Source organism: Schistocerca gregaria, chromosome 6 (assembly GCF_023897955.1).
Source record: "Schistocerca gregaria isolate iqSchGreg1 chromosome 6, iqSchGreg1.2, whole genome shotgun sequence".
NCBI lineage: Eukaryota > Metazoa > Arthropoda > Insecta > Orthoptera > Acrididae > Schistocerca > Schistocerca gregaria.
This window is the reverse complement of record NC_064925.1, coordinates 216,231,799-216,259,028: the sequence shown is the minus strand read 5'-3', so window position 1 is coordinate 216,259,028 and position 27,230 is coordinate 216,231,799. Positions and strand designations below refer to the sequence as shown.

General features: G+C 39.8%; 1 protein-coding gene across 1 annotated transcript in view; it reads right to left on the bottom strand.

Annotated features, from left to right (window-relative positions):
• Window positions 1-27,230, bottom strand: part of LOC126277891 (putative neural-cadherin 2) — an 87,669-nt gene that overhangs the window by 29,672 nt on the left and 30,767 nt on the right. The window contains exons 5-6 of the mRNA XM_049977443.1: window positions 23,570-23,759; window positions 11,908-12,146 (exon numbers count right to left, since the gene is read on the bottom strand). Of these exons, the coding sequence (XP_049833400.1) occupies window positions 11,908-12,146; window positions 23,570-23,759 (429 nt within the window). The remainder of the gene's footprint in view (window positions 1-11,907; window positions 12,147-23,569; window positions 23,760-27,230) is intronic.

Below are 27,230 nucleotides of genomic sequence, written 5' to 3'. Positions count from 1 at the left end.
ATATCAGTCTATGTTGGTACAGCAATAATTATTGTTGCTGATGTAAAATACGAGATCTGTCTAAAATATCCGACCTTTGATTTTCCCACACAAAACAGAGACGATAGTGTGGCACCCTGTACACAGTAGAGCAAGAGACCTTTATGTGCATGCATGAATTTTGTCCCCGCCTTCCAGTTCAGTCACTGAGTGAGATGCTACACAGCATGTTCATTGGATTACCGATTCTCTCAAGATGACTGAATACGAGTTGAGCAAACATACTGCATCAAATTTTATCAAAAACTTGATGATTCTCAAAGCGTAACAATTCGTAAGATTCAGCAGGTGTTTGGAGAAGATGCGATGCGTGTAACACAAATTAAATAGTAGTTCAACTGATACAAAAATGGCTGCACATATGCGGAGAGTGACCACCATTTTGGCAGGCTCCAAACTGCTCAGAGTGCAGCTGTTGTTGAGTGGGTGCAAAATTTGGTTATGGCAGATCGTTGTTTGATTGTGCAGAAGATTGTCCAAGAGATTGGAGTGAGTAAAGATTTTGCACATGCAATTTTGCATGATGATTTGAACATGTAACAAGTGGCTGCGAAACTAGTGCCCAAGTTGTTGTCACCAGAATAAAAAGACCTCTGTTTTGACATTGAACAGGACCTTCTGGACACTACCAACACTGATCCTGGGTTTCTGAACACAATTATAACTGGAGATCAGTCATGGGTGTACAGGTATGACCCAGAAACAAAAAGACAGTTGTCACAATGGAAGCATCCTGAGTCTCCAAGACCGAAGAAATTGCAGCAGGTGAGAAGCAAAATCAAGGTGATGCTGACCATCTTCTTTGATGTCCATGGATTTGTGCATCACAAATATGCACCAGAAGAACAATGACACAGGGATACTATCAAGTTGTTCTCTGTGACGTAGTTCAGTGCAAAATAGCAGACATGTGGAAGGCAAAAAACTGGCAATTGGATCATGTGCAATGCCCCCTTACATTCATCCCAGATGAGCCAAAATTTCTTGGCCAAACATGGAAAACAGCCATTTTCCAATCTCTCTACTCTCCAGACATGGCTCTTTGCAACTTCAGGTTGTTTCCAAAATTGAAGGCGCCACTGAAAGGAGCCCATTTTGAGGGTAGAGAAGAGATAATGCAGAACACGACGATGGAGCTGAATGCCATTAAAAAAGAAGACTTCCAGAGGTGTTTCCACCAGTGGAATGATTGGTAGGCTAAGTGTGCGCAAGCACAAGGAGCCTACTTTGAAGGAGATTAGGGTCCCAACCCCACCAGGTATTCGAAATATTTTTTTTGGCCATAGGACGGTTACTTTTTAAGCAGGCCTTGTATGCTCGTATATGAAAATTCATTCCTACTGTAAATATATGATGTGCTCATATAATGAATCCTATTAGTCCAATTGATAGCATAGCATAAAGTGACTATGTTCATGGCCAGTACTTTTGATTTGATCAAAGTTGTGTAAATACACATTTACAAACTGTTGTTGTTGTTATTGTGGTCTTCAGTCCTGAGACTGGTTTGATGTAGCTCCATGCTACTCTATCCTGTGCAAACTTCTTCATTTCCAAGTACCTACTGCAACCTACATCCTTCTGAATCTGCTTAGTGTATTCATCTCTTGGTCTCCCTCTATGATTTTTACCCTCCACACTGCACTCCAATACTAAATTGGTGATCCCTTGATGCCTCGAAACATGTCCTTCCAACTGATCCCTTCTTCTAGTCAAGTTGTGCCACAAACTCCTCTTCTCCCCAATGCTATTCAATACCTCCTCATTAGTTATGTGATCTACCCATCTACTCTCCAGCATTCTTCTGTAGCAGCACATTTCAATAGCTACTATTCTCTTCTTGTCCAGACTGTTTATCATCCATGTTTCACTTCCATACTTGGCTACACTCCATACAAATACGTTCAGAAATGACTTCCTGACACTTAAATCTACACCTGATGTTAAAAAATTTCTCTTCTTCAGAAACACTTTTCTTGCCGTTGCCTGTCTACGTTTTATATCCTCTCTACTTTGACCATCATCAGTTACTTTGCTCCCCAAATATCAAAATTCCTTTACTACTTTAAGTGTCTCATTTCCTAATCTAATTCCCTCAGCATCACGTGACTTAATTTGACTACATTCCATTATCCTCATTTTGCTTTTGTTGATGTTCATCTTATATCCTCCTTTCAAGACACTGTCCATTCCATTCAACTGCTCTTCCAAGTCCTTTGCTGTCTCTGACAGAATTCGAACGTCATTGGCGAACCTCAAAGTTTTTATTTCTTCTCCATGAATTTTAATACCTACTCCAAATTTTTCTTTTGTTTCCTTTACTGCTTGCTCAATATACAGACTGAATAACATCAGGGAGAGGCTACAACCCTGCCTCACGCCCTTCCCAACCACTGCTTCTTCATGTCCCTCAACTCTTATAACTGCAATCTGGTTTCTGTACGAATTGTAAATAACCTTTCGCACCCGGTATTTTACCCCTGCTACCTTTAGAATTTGAAAGAGAGTATTCCAGTCAACATTGTCAAAAGCTTTCTGTAAGTCTACAAATGCTAGGAACTTAGGTTTGCCTTTCCTTAATCTAGCTTCTAAGATAAGTTGTAGGGTCAGTATTGCCTCACGTGTTCCGATATTTCTACAGAATCCAAAATGATCTTCCCCGAGGTCGGCTTCTACTAGTTTTTCCATTCGTCTGTAAAGAATTCACGTTAGTGTTTTGTAGCTGAGACTTATTAAACTGATAGTTCAGTAATTTTCGCATCTGTCAACACCTGCTTTCTTTGGGATTGGAATTACTATATTCTTCTTGAAGTCTGAGGGTACTTCGCCTGCCTCATACACCTTCCTCACCAGATGGTAGAGTTTTGTCAGGACTGGCTCTCCCAAGGCCGTCACTAGTTCTAATGGAATGTTGTCTATTCCCGGGGCCTTGTTTCGACTCAGGTCTTTCAGTGCTCTGTCAAACTCTTCACACAGTATCGTATCTCCCGTTTCATCTTCATCTACATTCTCTTCCATTTGTATAATATCGTCCTCAAGTACATCGCCCTTGTATAGACCCTCTATATACTTCTTCCACCTTTCTGCTTTCCCCTCTTTGCTTAGAACTGGGTTTCCATCTGAGCTCTTGATATTCATACAAGTGGCTCTCTTTTCTCCAAAGGTCTCTTTAATTTTCCTGTAGGCAGTATCTATCTTACCCCTAGTGTGATAAGCCTCCACATCCTTACATTTGTCCTCTAGCCATGCCTGCTTAGCCATTTTGCACTTCCTGTTGATCTCATTTCTTAGACGTTTGTATTCCTTTTTGCCTGCTTCATTTACTGCATTTTTATATTTTCTCCTTTCATCAATTAAATTCAATATTTCTTCTGTTACCCAAGGATTTCTACTAGTCTTCGTCTTTTTAATTACTTGATCCTCTGCTTCCTTCACTATTTCATCCCTCAAAGCTACCTATTCTTCTTCTACTGTATTTCTTTCCCCCATTCCTGTCAGTTTTCCCCTTATACTCTCCCTGAAACTCTGTACAAACTCTGGTTTAGCCAGTTTATCCAGATTCCATCTCCTTTAATTCCCACCTTTTTGCAGTTTCTTTAGTTTTAATCTACAGTTCATAACCAATAGATTGTGGTCAGAGTCCACATCTGCCCCTGGAAATTTAAAACATGGTTCCTAAATCTCTGTCTTACTATTATATAATCTATCTGAAACCTATCAGTATCTTCGAGATTCTTCCATGTATACAACCTTCTTTTATGATTTTTGAACCAAGTGTTAGCTATGATTAAGTTACGCTCTATGCAGAATTCTAACAGACGGCTTCCTCTTTCATTCCTTACCCCCAGTCCATATTCACCTACTATGTTTCCTTCTCTTCCTTTTCCTACTATTGAATTCCAGTCACCCTTGACTATTAAATTTTTGTCTCCCTTCACTATGTGAATAATTTCTTTTATCTCATTGCACATTTCTTCAATTTCTTCATCTTCAGAGCTAGTTGCTATATAAACTTGTACTACTGTAGCAGACGTGGGCTTCGCATCTATCTTGGCCACAATAACGCGTTCACTATGCTGTTTGTAATAGCTTACCCACACTCCTATTTTTTTATTCATTATTAAACCTACTCCTGCATTACCACTATTTCATTTTGTATTTATAACCCTATTTACAAACTATCAAAGCAAGTTAATTATTTGCTCTTTGCAGACCTCTATGGTGATAGTTTGCTGCTCTGTTACTCCTGGCCTCCAGTCTCCCTATGTTGATATTTCCTGAGGGATACAACACTAAGTAATATTTACTGGCATAGTCAAATATGTCAATGGAAGAAGACATGCTCCATGGTTGTGTCATGAGTAGTAACTGTAGTGAGATAGTGCCCTCAGTAGTGAGAATTTTCTGTGCTGACAGAAGGAAGACTGCTTTGCAACGCTCCTACAGAGCACATATGGCTCTTTCTGTAATGTGGCGCTTTTATTACTACAGGTACATTACAAATACTGCACTTCTGAACTTAGCTTGTTTGGAGATATGATATCTGCAACAGGCTACAGGTTTGTAAAGACATAACCATTAATGGAGGATGCCCTATGTATTGTTCTCATTTTATTTTCCCTGACCACTGCTCCAGCTGGACCTGCTTTATCCTCCTAATTGGTTATTACATACTTCATGGCTGCAGATTGATTTGTACACCTAGTTCCTCATGTCACATAACAGTGTATCATTGTAACATAGGGAATCCTATCCAACACTGATGCTACTGATTTGTTCTTGTTGTAACACTTTACATTTGGTATTGGTCAATTAACTTTGAAACTGGGTCTTTTGCCAAGCACCAAATCACAAGGTGCTGGGAACTGGTCCTTCTAGCTGAAATTTTTACACCATATAGCAGTGAATTAAACTTATAACTGGAATGACAAATCATCTACACTGATGAGCCAAAACATTATGACCACTGCCCACCATGAGGTGGTGTTGTGGACATGTGATGCAGTAAGAAAAGAATGTAAGCAGAAGATAAACAAATGGATGGTCTTAATAGCAAAGATATGGGCTACAAACGTGGAAATACACTGATATAAATGCTTTTGAAAGGGGCACACTGTTGTGGCATGACATCTGGAAACAAGCATCTCAGAAATGGTGAAGCAGGCCACTTGTTGGCAGACTCCTTTCATAAGCACCTATAGAGGGTGGTTGAAGGATGGTGAAATAATGAGCAGGCCATATGGTATTGAACAACTGTGTCTCATCACAAAACACAGAGATCAGAGGATACCCCACTGTGTATACAGGATAGGCAGTGATTTGTGGTAGAACTGATGACAGAGTACAATGCTGGTGCTGGCACAAGTGTTTTGGAGCACCACATCACATGACCCCTATGTGTTTCTGTGTTGACCCAACTACATAGTCAGTTATGATTTCAGTGGGCACAGCATCACTGTATTTTCACTGTGGCCCAATATAAATGTGTCACGTGTCAAATTAATAGCAGTACTATGATATGGGGTGCACTAGTTGGACTCCCATGGGATCTATGATGATGGCTGAGAGCATTATGAGAGCAGTGAATTACAGAAACTTTATTGCAGATCACCTGCTTTGCTTTATGCTTGAGTCTCCCCTTACGACGATGACATCTTCCAGCAGGATAGCTGTCCATGCTGCAAGGTCATAATGATGCTATAGTGGTTTGAAGAGCATTATAAAGAACTCACATTGATGTCTTGGCCAGCAAATGTGCATGATCTGTAGCCAGTGGTACACATATTGGGCACCACCTGCATGCCCATAAACCTCCATTCTGTAATTTGCACAAACTGCTTGACCTCTGCATAGATATATTGTTCCACATACTTCTGGAATGCTGTCAAGGACTTTTAGAATCTATGCCAAGCAAAATGACTGTTGTATTGTGTTTAAAAAGTGGAACAACACACTATTAACAAGTGGTCATATTGTTTTGGCTCATCAGTGTATTTACCAACTGTGATACCTATATTTACTTAGCATCATAACATTAACCTTATTTCCTCCTGGTTAATAATGTCTGTTTACAACCAAAATTACTACCATATTTACAAACATGCAATAAACCAAAACTAATGACTTACAAAGGAATTTAAATCACAGTAGTTTTCAAACTAGTTTGTTACTTATCACAACTCTTAAATGACTTTCAGAATTATTACATAATAAAAGCACCACTTGGATCGTTGAAGTACATAATTTGACAAGTTACTGAATATAAAAAATAATTAGAATGAAATTTTCACTCTGCAGCAGAGTGTGCACTGATATGAAATTTGCTGCCAGATTAAAACTGTTAGATGGACCAAGACACAAACTTAGGAGCTTTGCCTTTGGTGAACAAATCTTCTACTGACTGGGCTACCCAGACACAACTCATGAGCTGTTCTCACAACCTTCCTTACACTAGTATCTCATCTCCACACGTGAAAAGAAAGATAACTTGCTAGCTTTCAGAGTAATACTTTTTCAAGCTAGAATAAAATAATAACAAAAAACACACACATGCCCATACATGCATACACATGCCTGTGCCACAACATAGTGTTGGCTAGAAACACAGTGTCAGTGATGCAATTTCTTGGGTGGATTAGGTTGTGGTGCGGGTTGTGTCAGGTGGGGTAGATAGAGGGAGACAGAGGTGGGAGGCACTGGGTGGGGAGCAGTGGGAGGGAGGCACTCTACACTAAATGCCGCTTTTGTAGTGAGACAGATGACTGAGAAAAGTAGGGAATTCAGTTTGGAAACTCAGATCACCTTCACTGATTTCCAAACAGCATTTGGCAGAGTCATGCTCTGGGAAATTTTAAACAGCCAAGGTTTACTAGAAAATCTAGTAAAGGTGATCATAAGACTTTATCAAAATACTACTATGTTTACTGACACAAGGAGGCAGCTAACAGCACCAGTAAAACAGAAAAAGGGGTTAGACAAGGTTGCTGTCTCTGCATGTACTTTTCGTATCTATGTGGACAAGCTCAATGTAAAATGGAAAGAAATTTACAAGAGCTATAGATTTTACATTTGGAAAGAAATCAGCTTGTGTAACCATGTAGGAAGAATGCAGCAATATCATCTGCCTAAAATTCTGAAAAACTACAAGCCCATTGCGCAGTGAAGTAATGGACGTCTGAGGACAAGTTGGTTTCCAGAACATGCTGTCCTGCCTACTCCACAGAGAGAAGAAGAAGAAGAAGAAGATGATGATGAATATGATGATGGCGAGTGACTGAAAATTAATCCGTGAATTTCTGCCTGCATTCCATAAGTTTACATTACCCACCCCACATGGATGCTATATTTTGGTCTTCCACATGTTTGTATTCCTTTTATCTTATGACAGTTCAAGACTGACAGCTGACTTTTAACATGTGTTACCTACGCATGAAACTTGTATCTCTCAGTCATGTGGCAATTTATGTTGATAAATTTTGCCTTATTTTTCTAATTGTTTGAGTTTCATGGGTTATCTGTTCTGGCATCTCATAAACTAGTTTTTATCTTGCAAAATAACATTTCTTACCATTTTTCCATAGAAGCTGCTAAGCCTTTCATTTATTTTCAATAATTGCAATATTTTGTGCTTTATTAGGCAAACCCACCAATTGATGGCACTGTCAAATCTTGCAGAACTAATCAACACAAATTCCCAGAGCGACTTAAAGTTGATTTCTAGTTGTCTGGCCTATTTAAACACCAAAAACTGAGTCACAAGAATGTCTTTCATATTCAAGAGACACTGAGGTGTTTCATTTGTATTATCTGAATCAGAAATTGATAACTGTCTGTCATGTGAGTTCCCATCAAAATTAACCATTGAATGTTATCTTAAGGATAACATGGATGCTAGTTCATCATATCAATTTAAAATTTTACATTTCAGTTTCATGAAGAAATTAAGATGACTGGTAGCAGCAGAAGGAATTGCGTGGTGGAGAGATTGAGTAATTACAGCACTCAGAAATACATTTTTCTGTCACTAGTTTTGTTATCTACATCAAAATATTTTGCAGTATTGATTTGTACCATGAAAATTGGTAGTCACAATTATTAACATAAATGATCTGACAACAAGTTTACATTAGAGACAATATTTTTAGTTTTCAGTTCCTATTCAAGAAAAATTCCTGTCTTCATTCACAATTTCTCTAATTTTATGAGCACTGATGTAATCAATTTCATAAACTAATAGGAAACTTCTATTTTTTATATTGTCAAAATTTTCAGTGTTTGTTATTAATCATTAGGTCAACAAACCTTCACTTTTTTTCAAAAATCAATATATAAACTAAAACTGATAGACAGTTTCACTTACAAAAATCATGTTAATACTTATTTGAACTATTTCCTGTTCTAGAAGGTAATGGAAGCTGGTTTCGTAACACATATATCATTTTTGTGCCAAGTGTGTCAGAGTTGGATCAGACAGCATTTCTAGAGATTGATACATTTTGCTCTCAGAACGACTATGATCTTTGTGTGACACCAGAAAGTTGCATAATGTACTGTTAAAGAGGTATAATGTAACTGGATAGATAAAAAAATCTACTCACCAAGGTGGCAGGAGGAGAACACACTTATTAAAATGGTTTTATGAATGCCAGCAGCTCCTACCTCCAGCAGAAGGGTTAAGGGGACAGAAGAGGGTGAAGCAAAAGACTGTTGAGGTTTAGGAAAAGCAATAGAGTTTGTAAAAGTCACCCAGAACCCCAGGTCAGCGGAGGCTTACTGGACAGAATGAGAAGGAAAGACTGATTGTTGGGGGATGCACCAGATGATTTGAAAACCTGTGAATTTAAAAGTGGGAGGCAGAGTAACACGTAAAACAGAGATAACTGCTATAACATTTCCTAGATCGTCTGAAATCCCACCCCACTGCTACCACATACCCCGCTTGTCACCAATAATGCCACCTCCCTCTATACCAACAACCCTGATGTACTTGGTCCTGTCTGATGCTGAACATTTCCACAGTCAGTGCCCACCTGATTTCAGACCTACTACATCATTTCCTGCTCACCTTAATCAACTTTATACTTACCAACAACTACTTCATCTTTGAGCGGCGACACACAAATAGATAAGGGACACGGCTATGGGAACCAAGATGACTCCTTCCTATGCCAACCTTTTCATGGGCCACTTGGAGCATGCTTTCCTAGGATTCATAAGCCTCAGCTCCTGGCCTGGTTTTAGTACACTGATGACATGTAAATGTTTGCCATTTGTGCACATGGTGAGGCTGACCTGTTAAAATTCCTGCAACCTCTAAATAGCTTCTCCCATTAAATTTCACATGGTAACATTCCGAATCCCATGCCTCTCTCCTGATGTTGACCTCATCCCCACATTAAATCTACTAACTAACAAACTACTTACATTTTGACAAGTTGTCATCCTTTCCATGTCAAATGTTCCCTCCCATGCAGCCTATGAATTAAGGCAAATGTATTTGTTCAGATGCAGACTCTTTACAGCAATACACCATAATTCTCACCTCAGCCTTCACTAGATGTAATTACCTTACCAGCCTAGTTCAAACACAGATTTTCTAGGCCACCACATCCAGTCCTGGTACTGCTGATCACTCCTGAAAACACTGGAGCACACCGCTTGTCACTCAGTATGATCGTGGTCTTGACTGTGATTACAGTTGATTATAGATACTTGAACAAGGCCATGACTTCCTTACATGATGTCCTGAAATGAAATCCATTCTGTCTGAGATTTTGATCACGACACTTAGAATTGATTTTCATCGCCCTCCCAATCTCTGCAATATCTTTTTCAGACCCTATGCTCCTTCTGCATCCATATTCCTAACCTATGGCTCCTACCACTGTGACCATTCCCATTGCAAGGCTTGCCCTATGCACCCTTCTACCACACATATACCAGCCCTGTAACTGGCAAAACATATACTATCAAAGGGAAAGCAACTTGTGAAATGACACGACACACACTAGCTGCTCCATAAACACTGTTTGGCCTTTTACGTTGGCATTACCACCACTAAGTTACCAGTTAGGATGAATGGGCATAGGCCAGCAACACACAATATCCTGTGGCAGAGCATGCTCTACAACATGTCAGTAATGACCTCGGTGGCTGTTTCACCACAAGTGTCACCTGGATTCTTCCCCCAGACACCAGTTTCTCAGAACTCTGCAAGTGGACACTAGCCCTACAACATGTCCTTGGTTCTCACTACCCACCTCTTTTTAATTTACAATAATTTCTCCCTCAGCATTTCTTCACTCCATTCTAGGTTTCTATGTCTTTCATTTTCTGACCAATCTATTTTTTGCCATACCCTTCCCACCTCTGTAACACACAATGCATTTAGCTTCTCACTCTTATTAACTTGTGCACAATGTTTTAGCAGTAAGATCTGTCTTCAATATTACCCTGCCTACCACCTTTAAGCTCACAAATTTTCAAATCTCATCTGGTGTAGTTCCCGACAATCATTCTTTCCTTTTCATCATGTCCAGTAAGTCTCCCCTGACCCAGGGTTCTGAATGACTTTTCCAAACTCTACCCCTTTGTCTAAACTTCTCCAGTCATTTTTCTTCACCTCTCTTCCTTCCCCTTCAACAGTTCTGTTGGAAGAAAGAGCCACTAGCTCTGAAAGCTTCTACATGTAAAACCTTATGTGTGTGTGTGTGTGTGTGTGTGTGTGTGTGTGTGTGTGTGTGTGTTCTCCTGCTGCTACATGGTGAGTAGATTTTTTTTACCTGTCGAGCTACATTACATTGTCAAAAATTTATTACTTTTAAAGACATGTTGTTTATGTTATTGTAAAATTGTAAAATGTGTTTAGAGAAAGCTGAAATAAAAGAAGAAAATGGTTAACAGCAGCTCAACATTCCGGTGAATTTTCATTTAAATGAATCCTGGACAAAATATTTTTAAGAGGTTACACCGGAACACAGGAAGCAGCCCTGGCACTGAAACCAACTTTGCAAAAATACGTAGTGTTTATCTGCAAATATGCTACACCTTCTCCTACAAAATAATTCTAATGTTGTCTAATCTATGACACAGATCAAACAATGTGGGAATAAATATTTCAATTTTTTGTTATATATGGACATTAAGTAAGAGACTGCATTATGTAATGCGGATGTGTTTCCCATATTTTTTGTGTAAAGCTTAACAGAAGTGGAAATGGTTATGCAGCACCCCAGTGCCAAAACAATATGAGTAGCAAACTGAAAACTATGCTGAGACAGTAGGAGTTTTGAAATTTTGCTGCAAGATCAATTCAGATGGTTAATAATTTTCTGATTGGGATGAAATGCACAACACAGGGTGATGTTAAACTATGTACTGCTGCAAACACCACTTTTTTCTTTTGATATGTGACTGGAGCTAATAAAACATGGACCGTGGTGAGTAGTTTTCTAGTCTTGATTGCTTATTATGTTGTCAGACAATGATTAAATTGGTGAAGCAAAAATTTATTACACTTGTACTTGGGTCCCAAGTTACCTTAAACTGCTCTCAGGAGAGGTGGGATGCTGTTTTGTGGCTGTTTGATGAGTGTGTGTGTGGAGTGTTAACAACATTTGGAGTTATGGGATGGGAGATCTGGTTGTGGACAACAGGTTAAGGGTGGGGCCAGCCTGCCTTTGAAGGCAAGACATTCAACAACCACCTTCCAAATCAATGATTGTCTGCCTAGAATAAACATTTTTGTACAACAGTTAAGAAGTGTGAACAATACCTTGTAAACTGTAGTTATAAATTATATTAAGACAGAAATAATAAATAATATATATTAAAAATCATCATTATTGCTAATTATGGTTCCACTCTCACCAAGAATTAAGACACTGATTAGTAACAAGGCTGTCAAACTCCAGGCCGTGAGACTGAAGGCAGATTTGTCTCCCAAAAACTTGCAGTTCATGCCTGTTTCACCATCTGGACACTGACAGTTGTAGTGAAATTTTGTGTTCTGGTACAAGCATTCATCTGAACCAATGCAAGACTTTCTTTCACAGGTCTCTGTAGCACAGTCTTTACTTTTGGTAGCCAGTACTTTTTCATCACTGCACCTTAAGACATAAAACTAGATATAGAGATATTAACAGTAACATGGAACTTGCACAACTTAAGACAAAAAATAATGCTTGAACTACATCTGAGCAATAACTATATCAGTACATCAAGCAATTCTGTCTCCACTTTTCTCACTCAGTAATTATCCATTAAAATCTTCATCGGTCACAAAATACTAAACAGCTGGCCAAGTGGGAAGGTAATGTGGTGGACCCACTTCTAGTTAAAATTCCGATCTGATCATCCAAGGTTAGTTTTACCTTTAAGGCAGATGCCAAGATGGTTCCTTACAAAGCATACGCTGATTTTGTTCTCGTTTCTTCCCCAAATCTAAGCTTGAGCTCTGTTGTTAATAACCTCTACATCAGATTGGTGTTAGACCCTAAATTTCCTACTTTTCTCTTACTCAGTTTCAAAGGGACTGACTAACATGAAAACTATGAAAAATTAAGATACTTTTCTTTGTCAGAAGGGTAATTTAGAAAGAAGTGTGAATAAAATATTGGAAAGATGAACATCTAAATAATTACAAGAACTTATGATCAGGAGGAGGACACATCACAGTACAATTTAAAAGCATGTACCATATCCAGATGACCAAGAGCATAAGTTTAATTATATTTAGCAGACACTGAAATACCAGTATTGACACAGAAATCCAGAATAACAAATGTTAAACTAGCATCACAAGATGTGTAATGAACCTATGTCATGCATGATTTTCATGTCCAGATTTTATTTTCATTTAACAACAACAACAACAATAATAACACAAATAGAATAAAACTTGTTAAGAATTTCCTGTGTCCTAAGAATATAGCACATGTTTAGTGGCCAAGAACCTGGATGACTGGCTTATATGTAAACTCAATGATAAGTTTAAAAACTTGTAGTATGTAGCAAGATGTAATATTAAAGAAACTTCCACATGGGAAAAATATATTAAAAACAAAGATTCCAAGACTTACCAAGCGGAAAAGCGCCGGCAGACAGGCACAATGAACAAAACACACAAACACACACACAGAATTATTAGCTTTCGCAACCGATGGTTGCTTCTTCAGGAAGGAGAGGGAAAGTCGAAAGGATGTGGGTTTTAAGGCAGAGGGTAAGGAGTCATTCCAATCCCGGGAGCGGAAAGACTTCCCTTAGGGGGAGAAAAAGGACATGTGTACACTCGCACACACACACACACACACACACACACACACACATATCCATCTGCACATACACAGACACAAGCAGACATCTGTCTGCCGGCACTTTCCCGCTTGGTAAGTCTTGGAATCTTTGTTATTAAAAACAAAGATTCCAAGGCTTACCAAACGGGAAAGTGCTGGTAAATAGGCACAATGAATAAGACACACAAACACACACACAGAATTATGAGCTTTCGCAACCGGTGGTTGCTTCGTCAGGAAAGAGGGAAGAAAAAGGAAAGATGAAAGGATGTGGGTTTTAAGGGAGAGGGTAAGGAGTCATTCTAATCCCAGGAGCGGAAAGACTTACCTTAGGGGGAAAAAAGGATAGGTCCATACTCGCGCACACACACACACACACACACACACATACACACACACACACACACACACACACACACACACACACACACACACATATCCATCCATACATACACAGACCCAAGCAGACATATTTAAAGGCAAAGAGTATGGGCAGAGATTTAAGTCAAGGCGGAAGTGTGGAGGCAAAGATGATGTTGAATGACAGGTGAGGTATGAGTGGCGGCAGCTTGAAATTAGCGGAGATTGAGGCCTGGTGGATAAAGAGAAGAGAGGATATATTGAAGGGCAAGTTCCCATCTCTGGAGTTCGGATAGTTTGGTGTTGGTGGGAAGTATCCAGATAACTCGGACGGTGTAACACTGTGCCAAGATGTGCTGGCTGAGCACCAAGGCATGTTTAGCCACAGAGTGATCCTCATTACCAACAAACACTATCTGCCTGTGTCCATTCATGCAAATGGACAGTTTGTTGCTGGTCATTCCCACATAGAAAGCGTCACAGTGTAGGCAGGTCAGTTGGTAAATCACGTGGGTGCATTCACACGTGGCTCTGCCTTTGATCGTGTACACCTTCCGGGTTACAGGACTGGAGTAGGTGGTGGTGGGAGGGTACATAGGACAGGTTTTACACTGGTGGCGGTTGCAAGGGTAGGAGCCAGAGGGTAGGGAGGTGGTTTGGGGATTTCATAGGGATGAACCAAGAGGTTACAAAGGTTAGGTGGATGGTGGAAAGACACTCTTGGTGGAGTGGGGAGGATTTCATGAAGGATGGATCTCATTTCAGGGCAGTATTTTAGGAAGTCGTATCCCTGCTGGAGAGCCACATTCAGAGTCTGATCCAGTCCCGGTAAGTATCCTGCCACAAGTGGGGCACTTTTGGGGTTCTTCTGTGAGAGGTTCTGGGTTTGAGGGGATGAGGAAGTAGCTCTGGTTATCTGCTTCTGTACCAGGTTGGGAGGTGTAACATTACAGGACATATTGGGACATATTGAAGTATTCGATACTGTAGACTTTTAGGGGATGTCGATACAGATATGCAAAATGTAAAGGGAAACTTTGGTGATGTTTAAATATTGTACTGTGTCAATATTAGGACATTTTGCACAGAAAGAACAAAAATAGAATTAATGTAAATATATATTAGTGTTAGTAACCTATTTCCATTCAATTTTGTAATTATATTTCATTTTGTAAAAGAAAGACTCACTGTTTGCTGTAGCTCTGATTAATTGTATAAATCATCAGTTTTGAGCTAAATTATTTCGTATAATATGGACAAGATACTTTTAAAAACTCACCAGCTAAAGAGAAAGTCTGTATATGAACGTTTAATGCACATTTCTGGAACTTTCTATGGAGAAATTCTATATTATGATCGCAAAAATACGAAAACTTGTGAAAACTGTTTCATAACCTAATTTCGAAACACGATTTGTATCAAGATATATTGCTAAAAAGATTTATTTACGTTTTGAAACACGATTTAAATCATTTTACATATAAATAGTTGTTCTAAATCACTCAAGAAATATCCAGAATCAAATGTCAAGATATTTCTGTAAACATCGGTACAAATCTGGTGAAGGTTATCCAGAAGCTGGTAGAAAAATGTTATAAAATCTATTTGGAAATTATGCTTGTAACAATTTATATGTACTGATCCTTTTACTTACTTTAATCTGTACTAAAATTCTGTAATGTCTAATTTAGTTTTAAGTCGTGAATTGCTATCGTATTGTAAACAAAACATTGTCAAAAACTCTCATTGTTTGGAAAGATATTAATACGCCTAGGAGTTGTCAGTTGCCAGTTGGGATATGCAGTGCAGTTGGCTCGGAGAGTCGGTTGTTGAGTCTGTGAAGTCTGTCAGTTCTGTTTGTAAATAAACGTCTGTAATTAAGAATTACTTGTTGTCGTCAATATGAACTCAAGACCTTTTGCACAAAGCAGACACCTCCTAATGCAACGTTTTAATTTGGTGTTGAGGAGCTGAAATGTTATAGAGGGTAGTTGCGGGATGCGAAAGCTGTTTTCAGGTTATTGGTGTATTGGTCGAGGGATTCAGGACTGAAGCAGATTCGTTTGCCATGAAGGCCTAGGGTGTAGGGAAGGGACCGTTTGATATGGAATGGGTGCCAGCTGTCATAATGGAGGTACTGTTGCTTGTTGGTGGGTTTGATGTGGACGGATGTGTGAAGCTGGCCATTGGACAGATAGAGGTCAACGTCAAGGAAAGTGGCATGGGATTTGGAGTAGGACCAGGTGAATCTGACGGAACCAAAGGAGTTGAGGTTGGAGAGGAAATTCTGGAGTTGTTCTTCACTGTGAGTCCAGATCATGAAGGTGTCATCAATAAATCTGTACCAAACTTTGGGTTGGCAGGCTTGGGTAACCAAGAAGGCTTCCTCTAAGCGACCCATAAATAGGTTGGCATACGAGGGGGCCATCCTGGTACCCATGGCTGTTCCCTTTAATTGTTGGTATGTCTGGCCTTCAAAAGTGAAGAAGTTGTGGCTCAGGATGAAGCTGGCTAAGGTGACGAGGAAAGAGGTTTTAGGTTGGGTGGCAGGTGATCGGCGTGAAAGGAAGTGCTCCATTGCAGCGAGGCCCTGGACGTGCTGGATATTTGTGTATAGGGAAGTAGCATCAATGGTTACAAGGATGGTTTCCGGGGGTAACAGACTAGGTACAGATTCCAGGCATTCGAGAAAGTGGTTGGTGTCTTTGATGAAGGATGGGAGACTGCATATAATGGGTTGCAGGTGTTGATCTACGTAGGCAGAGATACGTTCTGTGGGGGCTTGGTAAACAGCTACAATGGGGCGGCCAGGATGTTTGGCTTTATGAATTTTAGGAAGTAGGTAGAAGGTAGGAGTGTGAGGTGTCTGTGGGGTCAGGAGTTTGATGGAGTCAGGTGAAAGGTTTTGTAGGGGGCCTAAGGTTCTGAGGATTCCTTGTAGCTCCACCTGGACATCAGGAATGGCATTACCTTGGCAAACTTTGTATGTAGAGTTGTCTGAAAGCTGACGCAGTCCCTCAGCCACATACTCCCGACGATCAAGTACCACGGTCATGGAACCCTTGTCAGCCGGAAGAATGATGATGGATCGGTCAGCTTTCAGATCACGGGTAGCCTGGGCTTCTGCTGTGGTGACGTTGGGAGTAGGATGAAGGTTTTTCAAGAAAGATTAAGAGGCAAGGCTGGAAGTGAGAAATTCCTGGAAGGTTTGGAGAGAGTGATTTGAGGAAGAGGAGGTGGGTCCCGCTGTGATGGAGGACGGAACTGTTCCAGGAAGGGTTCAATTTGGATAGTGTCTTGGGGAGTTGGATCATTAGGAGTGGGATCAGGATTATTTTTCTTTGTGGCAAAGTGATATTTCCAGCAGAGACTACGAGTGTAGGACAGTAAATCTTTGACAAGGGCAGTTTGGTTGAACCTGGGGGTGGGGCTGAAAGTGAGACCTTTGGATAGGACAGAGGTTTCGGATTGCGAGAGGGGTTTGGAGGAAAGGTTAACTAATGAATTGGGGTGTTGTGGTTCTAGATTGTGTTGACTAGAATTTTGAGGTGTTGGGGGGAGTGGAGCTGGAAGTGGGAGATTGAGTAGATGGGAGAGACTGGGTCTGTGTGCAATGAGAGGAGGTTGAGGTTTGTTGGAAAGGCCTTTCCGGAGGTGGAAAACTAGGAGATTGGATAGTTTTTTGAGGTGGAGGGTGGCATGTTGTTCTAATTAGCAGTTGGCCTGTAGGAGGATGCTATGAACAGCGAGTGTGGATGTGAGAGAGGAAAGACTGAGGATTTTGATTTGGGATAGGAGTTGACGGGTGTGTTCATTGGCCAAGTCGATGTATAGGTGAAGGATTAGGCGGGTGAGGGCTATGGATTGTGCTATTTGGAACTGGTATAAGGACTGATGGAAAGAAGGATTGCAGCCAGAGATGGGAACTTTAAGTGTGAGGCCTTTGGGGGTAATGCCAAATGTCAGACAAGCCTGAGTAAATAAAATATGGGAGCGTAATCTGGCTAAGGTGAAGGCATGTTTGCGGAGGGAATGTAAATAAAATTTAATGGGGTCGTTGTAGGGATGTTCTGAGGTTGACATGGTATTAGTAGGTGGAAAGGGTAATATATATATATATATATATATATATATATATATATATATATATATATATATATATATATATATATATATATATATATATAGGGAGAGATAAAGGTGTGAAAAAAGTCGGAAAAGTGTTGGTTTGAGATGAGCTATGTTGATCTTGTGCTGAACTTAGGTTGGTGAACAACAATGGGTGCAAAGGTTAGGTAGTTGTGTTGTCTCCAAAACACGTTAAAGGGTGGGGAAATTCAGGAAAATTTCGAAAAATTTTCTCGAAAAAAGTTTCGGAAAAAAAGAAAAAAATTTTCAAAAAAAGTTTCGATAAAAATCAGTTTTCATGACATTACATTAAAAACAACTAATTAGTAAACACCAAATGATTATATGATACTTGTATATATGAATTATATTGTTAATTAAAAATCCAGGATGGAATGTAACAATATTAGACAAGGAAAGTTGCTACACACCATATAGCCAAGATGCTGAGTCACACTAGGCATAACAAAAAGATGAGGACACCCTATCCAGATTCCTCCAGAACCTCAACAACTTCTCCCCCATTTGCTTCATTTAGTCCTACTCAACCCAACAAGCAACATTCCCAGATGTTGACCTCCACCTCAGAGATGGCTACATCAGTACATCTGTCCATATCAAACCTACTAACAACCAGCAATACCTGCCACCCATTCAATTCCAAGCAGTCCCCTCCATACAGCCTAGCCACACATGCTTGTTGCATCTGAAGTAATGAGCAGCCCCTCTCAAAATACACCAGGGTCTCACTGAACCCTTCATTAACCGTAATTATCCTCCCAGCCTTGTACAAAAACAAATCTCTCGTGCTTATCTTTCCAGACTCCCACCACCTCCCAAAGTCCCACAGTCCAGCCACAGAGAAGCATTTCCCTTGTAACTCAGTACCACCCAGGACTGGAGCAGCTGACTACATTCTCTGCCAGGGTTTCAATTACCTCTCGTCGTGCCCTGAAATGAGAAATGTCCTGCCCACTATGTTTCCCAACCCTCCTACAGTGGTATTCTTCCGTCCACTGAACCTTCACAATGTACTCATCCATCCTTACACATACCCTGCTCCCAATCCCTTACCTCATGGCTCATACCCTGTAACAGATCTAGACACAAGACCTGTCCCATACATCCTCCTACCACCAAGTACTCCAGTCCAGTCACTAACATCACCTATCCCATCAAAGGGTGGGCTACCTGTGAAACCAGTCATGTGATTTACAAGCTAAGCTGCAACCACTGTGCTGCATTCTATGTAGGCATGACAACCAACAAGCTGCCTGTCCACATGAATGGCCACGATATCCATCATCTCAATGACTGCTTGACAGCCTGTGCCATATGGATCCTTCCCTGCAATACATCTGACATTCCTTAACCCTCCTGGTCTCAACTTTTGCTAGTCACTGTCCTCACCCATTCTGCCCCATTCCTGTTCTCATTCCAGCACTACACAGCCATCATTTCACCCCCATACTCAGTCTTTTAATTTCTTTTTATTTCTCTCTCTCTCTCCCCCCCCCCTTTTCTCTCCTTCCCTCCGTCAAAACTGTATCACTTCACTGTCCGCCACCATACTATCCCTTCCCCTCCCCACCCCAGCCGCCTCGTTACCCCCACCAAGTCGCCACTTCCATCATGCACTGGTGCTGCTGCTTGCAGTGTGGTTTCAGTTATCTGAGACTGCAGACATTTGTGCAAGTTTCGTTTGGCTTGAGAGAGAGAGAGAGAGAGAGAGAGAGAGAGAGAGAGAGAGAGAGAGAGAGTCTACTCCTGACAAAGTCCTTAATGGCCGAAAGCTATAATTGTGTGAATCTTTTTGTTGTGCTTATCGTGACTCAGCATCTCCACTATATGGTGTGTAGCAACTTCCCTTCTCTAATATAATTATATTGTTAAAGTGGAAATGTTTGTTCATAACTTAGCTGATGAACATAGTACCATATAAATCTTTAGCTGTGAAATACCTGACTATCAAATTCGACAATAACACATAAATTCCTATCATGGTTATCATCACACTGGTTGGTAGAATTTTCCTATTCTTCCTTGTTCCAAATCATTGTGTATTTACTGTACACTTTTGCTACTTCTTCATGTTAGTGTCAGAACACAACTCTTCTCTATGCACTGTACAGTGTGAGATGTTTGGATTTGCCAAAGGAACAAATAATTTGTAAAAATGTATAATGTAGTTGAGTCTCTGCAATATCAAATGAAATATTTAGCTCTGTTAATATCCAGTGACTTCCCTGTGTGGCACTGAATTATTTGGATAAAATCATTTGATATTTTCTTGATGCTTCGATGTAATATTCTGAACAATTCAGGTGTAAGATGTGACACCAATGTTCTAAATAAGGTGTTTGGCTCTGGAATCATCATTCCACATGTAAGTTACTACTAGTCTTATCTTTCAGTTTATCTGAAAATATTATGAAAAGGATAGACTGCTTCTCACCATATGGCAGAGATGTCGAGTCCCAGACAGGCCCAACAAAATGGCTGCCAAACAACTAAGCTTTTGGCCAAATAGGCCTTCACTGGAATTAGACAACATACATCACATAAATGCAAGTCACACACACTTGACCAAGTGTCTGGCTGCCAAGGCCAGACTGCGAGCAGCAGTGCATGATAAAAGAAGCATTCTGGGTAGTGGGGGTAAGGAGGATGTTGGGTTGGGGAGGGGGAGGGATAGCAGAGTAAGGATGGGGAACAGTAAAGTGCTGCTTGTGGGAGCATATAAGAAACGAGGTGGAGAGAGGTTAGGGCAGCTAGGTACAGTCAGAAGGTTAAACAGTGGGCAGAGGGGGGCGGGGCTGATGGGGTGTGTGGAGGGGGGGGGGGGGCACTGGAAAAGGAAAAAGGAAGAGTTAAAAAGACTGTGGGTGAATTGGTGGAATAGAGGGCTGTTTAGTGCTGGAGTGGGCAGTGACCAACGAGGGTTGAGGCCAGGAGAGTTACAGGAACATAGGATATACTACAGGAAAGGAGCTCACCTTCACAATTCAGAAAATCTGGTGTTGGTAGAAAGGATCCAGATGGCACAGGCTGTGAAGCAGTCATTAAAATGAAGAACATTGTGTTGGGCAGCGTGCTCAGCGACTGGGTGGTTAAGCTGTTTCTTGGCCACAGTTCGTCAGTGGCCATTCATGCAGAAAGACAGCTTTCTTGTTGTCATGCTCAAGTAGGATGCAGCACAGCTTAGCTTGTAGATCACATGACTGATTCCACAGGTAGCCCAGCCTGTGATGGGACAGGTGTTGCTTGCATCTGGATTGCAGTAGGTTGTTGTGAGAGTATGTATGGGACAGATCTTGCATCTAGGTCTATTACAGGGGTATGAGCCATGAGGCACAGGCTTGGGAGAAGGGGCTGGGCAAGGGATGGACAAGGGTATTGTGTAGGTCCGGTGGGTGGCAGAATACCACTGTGGGAGGGGTGGTAAGGATATTGTTTAGGACACTCCTCATTTCAGAGCATGACGATAGGTAGTGAAAACTCTGGCAGAGAATGTGATTCAGATGCTCTAGTCCTGGGTGGTACTGAGTCATAAGGGGAATGCTCATCTGCAGCTGGATGGTGGGACATCAGAGGTGTGTGGTGACGAGAGGTAAGGCATGGGAGGTCTGTTTCTCTAAAGGTTGGCAGTGGAGGCCAACAATGAGGAAGGTGACTTGTAGGGTTGAGGAAGATCAGGTGAAGTGAATGGGGGGAGAAGGTGTTGAGGTTCTGTAGGAATGTGGATAGGGCATCCTCACCCTTAATCCAGGTTATCTAGATGTCAATGAATCTGAACCAGGTGAAGGGTTTGGGATTCTGCGTGGTTAGAAAGAATTTTTCTAGATGGCCATGAATAAGTTGGTATAGGATGATACCATGTGGGTGCATATTGCATATCCTGGATTTGTGTGTACGTTGTCTAATTCCGATGAAGTCCTTTATGGCTGAAAGCTTACTTGTTTGACAGTCTTTTTGTTGTGCCTGTCTGGGACTCAACACCTCTGCTATATGGTGAGTAGCAATAAATTCTTTTCATAATATTGTCATTATTCCATCCTGGATTTTCCATTCATTATATCTGTGTCAATCACCAAGGTAGGAAAGTTAAATACAGAATAAAGTTGATAAACCTTATACAGATGGTGAAAAAGTAACTTGTGATGTGCTGAGGTGAGAGCCACGGAAACGGAAACACCTCAGCTCATCACAACGAGACTGCCATGCCAGAAGAACAAAGGGAGTGATTGTTACAAAACATTTTCATGCAAACATCATTCCAGCTTCCAAAGTCACATTGGCTCTTACTAAGTTTTCTCTTCTTCCACAGGATAACCACAGCATTTATGAAAAGATCAGTATGATCTTATTGTGAAATTGTTTTTGTAATGCCATTTAGCCTGAAGATGAAGTATTCCCTCGAAACAAATCACAAAATAAATAAATAATACAATACTTAACAAAGTTTGTGACTGGTAGTGGTAGTGGTAATTTAAAAAAAAAAAAACTTCACATTGCTCGTTCTGCCAGGTTGCAGGAGAGCTTGTAAGGTAGGAGATGAGGTACTGACAGAAGTAAAGCTGTGAGGATGGGTCATGAGTCATGATTGGGTAACTCAGTCAGTAGAGCAGTTGACCGTGAAAGGCATAGGTCACAAGATCAAGTCTCGATCTGGCACATAGTTTTAATCTGCCAGGAAGTTTCATATCAGTGCACACTCCACTGCAGAGTGAAAATTTCATTCTGGTTTCCAAATACTTGGCCAGCACAATCACCTGATCTCAAGCCCTGTGATTTCTAGTTGTGGGGCTACCAGAAGGACAGGGTTTGCCAAGAGAACACTCACACATGTGCTGATCTGAAGTGCAGCATATCAAGAGAGGTAGCCAGCGTACCTACGGACATGCTTTGTTCACTGTGCAGAATGCTTTCTTGCACTTTCAGACACTTCTGGATATTGATGGCCGCCATATTGAGCTCCATTGGGGCAGTAATGGTACAGGTTGTAATGGTATGATGTACCAAAGCAGCACATTAAAAGTGATTCATTTGAATTGATTCTGCATTATTTCTTTTCCTCATGTCCTTTACATTAATGGTAAAAAGTTTGGTACTCATACGGTAATTAGTTTTCTTGTTATAACTAGTTAAATATGGGAAGTTTAACTATAGCCACCCAATATTACTAGTCTGAGTAACTACAGTGACACATTGTCCTCCAATTCAATAACCATTCAAAAAACTGGGTAAGCAATAAAGAGGTGAATGACAGGAATTACTCGGAGATACAGGAAAACAAATAAATTGAGTAGGGAACAAATTGGAGAGGAAAATGTAACATGACTGTTGTGAAAATGAAATGGTGGTTGAAAGCACATGGATCCAAGTGAATGGATGTCAGATCAAAGAAGTTCTTTTCTGAATTCAAAGAGACAGAACATGAGACTCATGACTTAAAGGGAATTTCATAGACAACATTATAAAATATGGCATTGTTTGTATTTTACATTACTATATTAAGTGAGTAAAATAATACCTAGTTTCTCATTTTGAAAGTATCTTCTCTCTCTCTCTCTCTCTCTCTCTCTCTCAAACACACACACACACACACACACACACACACACACACCGCTTTGGGACAACCACAGACAGCAACTCTTATGATATATAAAAAACACTCAATACCAAAAAGATAATGAGCATGTGGAGTAGTTTACATGACAATGAAATAATTGTAAAAGAAAATCACTTACATGCAATTAGTTTGCTTCAATTTATCACTACACTTCACTGGTTCTGTGCAAATTATGAAGTTGCAACCAGAGGAAAATCCACAACCATTCTCAAGATTAAGAGCCATTGTTACTTGTCCCCACTGTGTCACATTGGATGATGGAGGCAATGGAAGGGCTCTGCCATCTAATCTCACATCATCTACACAACCTGCCAACAAGAAATAGTTTCAGCAGTTGGTGCTCCAAAGCTTGCAGATACTTGTCAAACCTCATATTTCATCACCCTCAGCTGATTTGAAAATCGTTGTTATGACTCCCAGTTTGAATTGTTACTAATTATCATCAGCCACAAGAATTATTTCATTTATATTATCTGTGTGGATATGTACATAGCAGTTTTTCTTACTCTATATAATGACAAAAGCATAAACTACACAAGAGAACTGAATACATTAAATTTAAACATTATTCAGAATAACCAATATGTCAATAATATAACAATTCATCACAGTGAACTTCTGGTGATTTGTAAGCTGTTGAAATAACATTACTATCACATGGCAAACAGTGATGATGTTCCAACATTACTGATGACTTTACTTTTCATGAATAGAAAACACTATCTACAATAGGATGAGAACATGTGTGTTGTGCAGACAATGACAACTTCAAGATACTTCTCATGTATGATATTTGTTAATTCTTATACTCAAAATGTTATGACTATTACTTTCTTTATAAGACAAATAACGATAAGATACAACATTGTTTCAAATGATTTGCTTATCCATAGTTGTGAACTTTTTTATTTTATTTTATTTATTGGTCCATTTGATTCATTACATACTTAAACAGTACATTGAATATAGAACAAGTCAAAATTGCGAAAGAAGCAGAAAAACACACACACACACACACACACACACACACACACACACACAGAGAGAGAGAGAGAGAGAGCGCATGACAAAACTAATTACAGATAACAATCATAAATTACAAGTGACAAATATATCAATTTGAATTTAACCATTATTACATAATCATTGTTTACAAGGCTATTTTTTGTAATTAAAAATTCTTTTACAGAGTAAACACATTTTTCCACTAGAAATGACTTAAGATTATGTTTCAAACCAATTTTATGTTGCTGCAATTTTAAATCACTGGGTAGGCTTTTATATAGCTGAACTGTTATCTGTGATACACTTTTTTGTTACAGTGCTGTTCTACACTGTGACATGTGGATATTATTTGCGTTTCTTGTGTTGTGACTGTGTATATGCTTATTTTGTTGAAGATGTCCAGTTTGGTTTAAAAGATACTCATTTGTGAACTGGATACACTCATATATGTAAAGGCTCGGTAGGCTCATTATTTTCATCTGGATGAAATGTAGCCTACATGTTTCCAGTTTTCTTAGATTGCAAATAGCCCTGATTGCTCTTTTCTGCATCCTAAAGATCTTTATGTTGGTGGCTGAATTTCTCCAGAAGATTAGCCCATATCGAAGTAGTGCATGGAAGTATGCATAATATGCATGAATAACTGTTGACTTGCTTGCACTTTTATTTAACACACGCAGAGAATAACAAGTTTTTGAAAGTTTTTTCTCAAGTTCTTTTATATGACAGTCCCATTTTAAATTATCTTGTACCCATAGGCCTAGAACCTTAGTGTCAGTAATTGAGTTCAGTAACGTATTTTCAAAGTATGGTACTGAAACAAAGTTTTGCACATGTGGAGAAGAGTGGAAATTCATAAAGACAGTTTTTTCTTTATTTATTATTATTTTATTTTTTTGAAACCAGCTAGTACTTTGGGACATTACAGTATCTATTGCAACTTCCAATGATATTTTGTAGGCAGCTGTTAATGTGCTAGTGTCATCAGAAAATAAGATTAGTTTTCCCAGTTTAATAAAGTCATTTATATCATCAATATAAAGAAGGAACAGTAGAGGTCCTCCCTTTCCCATACTTATTGAGGTTCCGGCCATGCCTAGTGGAACTCGATCCATGAGGCAAGGGGTTGGGAGCAGGGCTGGAATAAGGATGCACATCAATAGTCTATATTTTCAGTGGACAGTGAAATACGAGTGTAGGAGAAATGGGAAGTATAGTGGATAGAATAGTCTTCATTCCAAGGCATGGAGAGAGATAGTTAAAACCCTGGCACAGGATATGTTTCAGTTCAGTTGCTCCAGTCCTGGATGATACTGAGTCACGAGGGGAGTGTGCTTTTCTGACCAGAGAACGGGAGTGTGGGAGGTAGTAGGTGACGGGAGGGGTCTGCAACTCAATGTCTCCTCTATATAGTGAACAGCAATCTATCCTTTTCATAATAATGTTGTTATCCCACCTTGGACTGTAGTTATTCCTTCCTGGATTCCTGATTGTTTCATAGGGCTATAAATAGAGACACACCAAATGAAATGAGTTTGGCTGTAGAAGGGCAATGTGTGAAACCTTCAATGATACTGTAACAGAATCTTAAAGAAAGATATCTTACAAAACCCAAATAAATTCTTTTCAAATGTTAAGGCTGTCAATGGCACCTAAGATAATCTCTAGACACTCATAGATGGCACAACAAGTGAAACTGGGGATAGCAATGTGAAGGCAGACATGATTAACTCTGTTTTCAAATTTGTTGTTCAAAGTAATATCCAGAAATACTGTCTCAGTTTAATTCTCACACCACTGCTAGGATATGTGGTACATTTACTAATGTCAGAAGTATTGAGAAAATGTTGTAATCACAAACTCTGAACAAGACTCCCTGTAATTTTGTACAAAGTATTTATAACTTAACTAGGGCTTTTATTAATCATAATACAACAAAACAATAAAGCACAGTATAAATAGACCATGATCCTGCCACTGTCAAATTTCGACACATGGTAGTAGAATTTTATCTTTCTTACACAAAACATAACATGGTCTCACAAACAGACAACTTTCTAATGTGATTTCTGAGTGAGTAACTCAATGTGTAGTCTTCACTTACATAACAGATTTCAAAAACTTTTCATATTACAGTCAATACTACAGTCGACCTATAGTCTTTCTTCTGTAAGTGCGCCAGCCACGGTGGCCGAGTGGTTCTAGGCGCTTCAGTCCAGAACCGCGAGACTGCTACGGTCGCAGGTTCGAATCCTGCCTCGGGCATGGATGTGTGTGAAGTCCTTAGGTTAGTTAGGTTTAAGTAGTTCTGAGTTCTAGGGGACTGGTGACCTCAGATGTTAAGTCCCATAATGATCAGAGCCAATAAAATGTGGTCACCCTATTATGACATAAATGTCAAAATCTATAAATCTAGCAAAATCTGAGGCACTAATCTCTTAGTGGTAATTTTCAAAGTGCTTCACAACACTGTAGAAGTAATGATAATCAGGTTGTCAGTGTTTAATGACCGCAAGAATATTTGTCCTATTGCATAAATGTGATTGCTTATAGAAAGTTGTTGAACATATGACATGGGGTGTAAAGAAGCCTCTAAACATGATAAATAAAGCTAATATGGATTATGTGGTCTAGTTTATCACATTCAAAAGAAGATTTGTTAAAGAAGAGAGACTAAATGATCTCAAGCAGCTCTATCTTGTGTAAACTGGCAGCAGAAAATTGCAGAGTTAGTAGGCAGTGATTCTTCCTTATGTCTGTTCCAAACCTTAAAA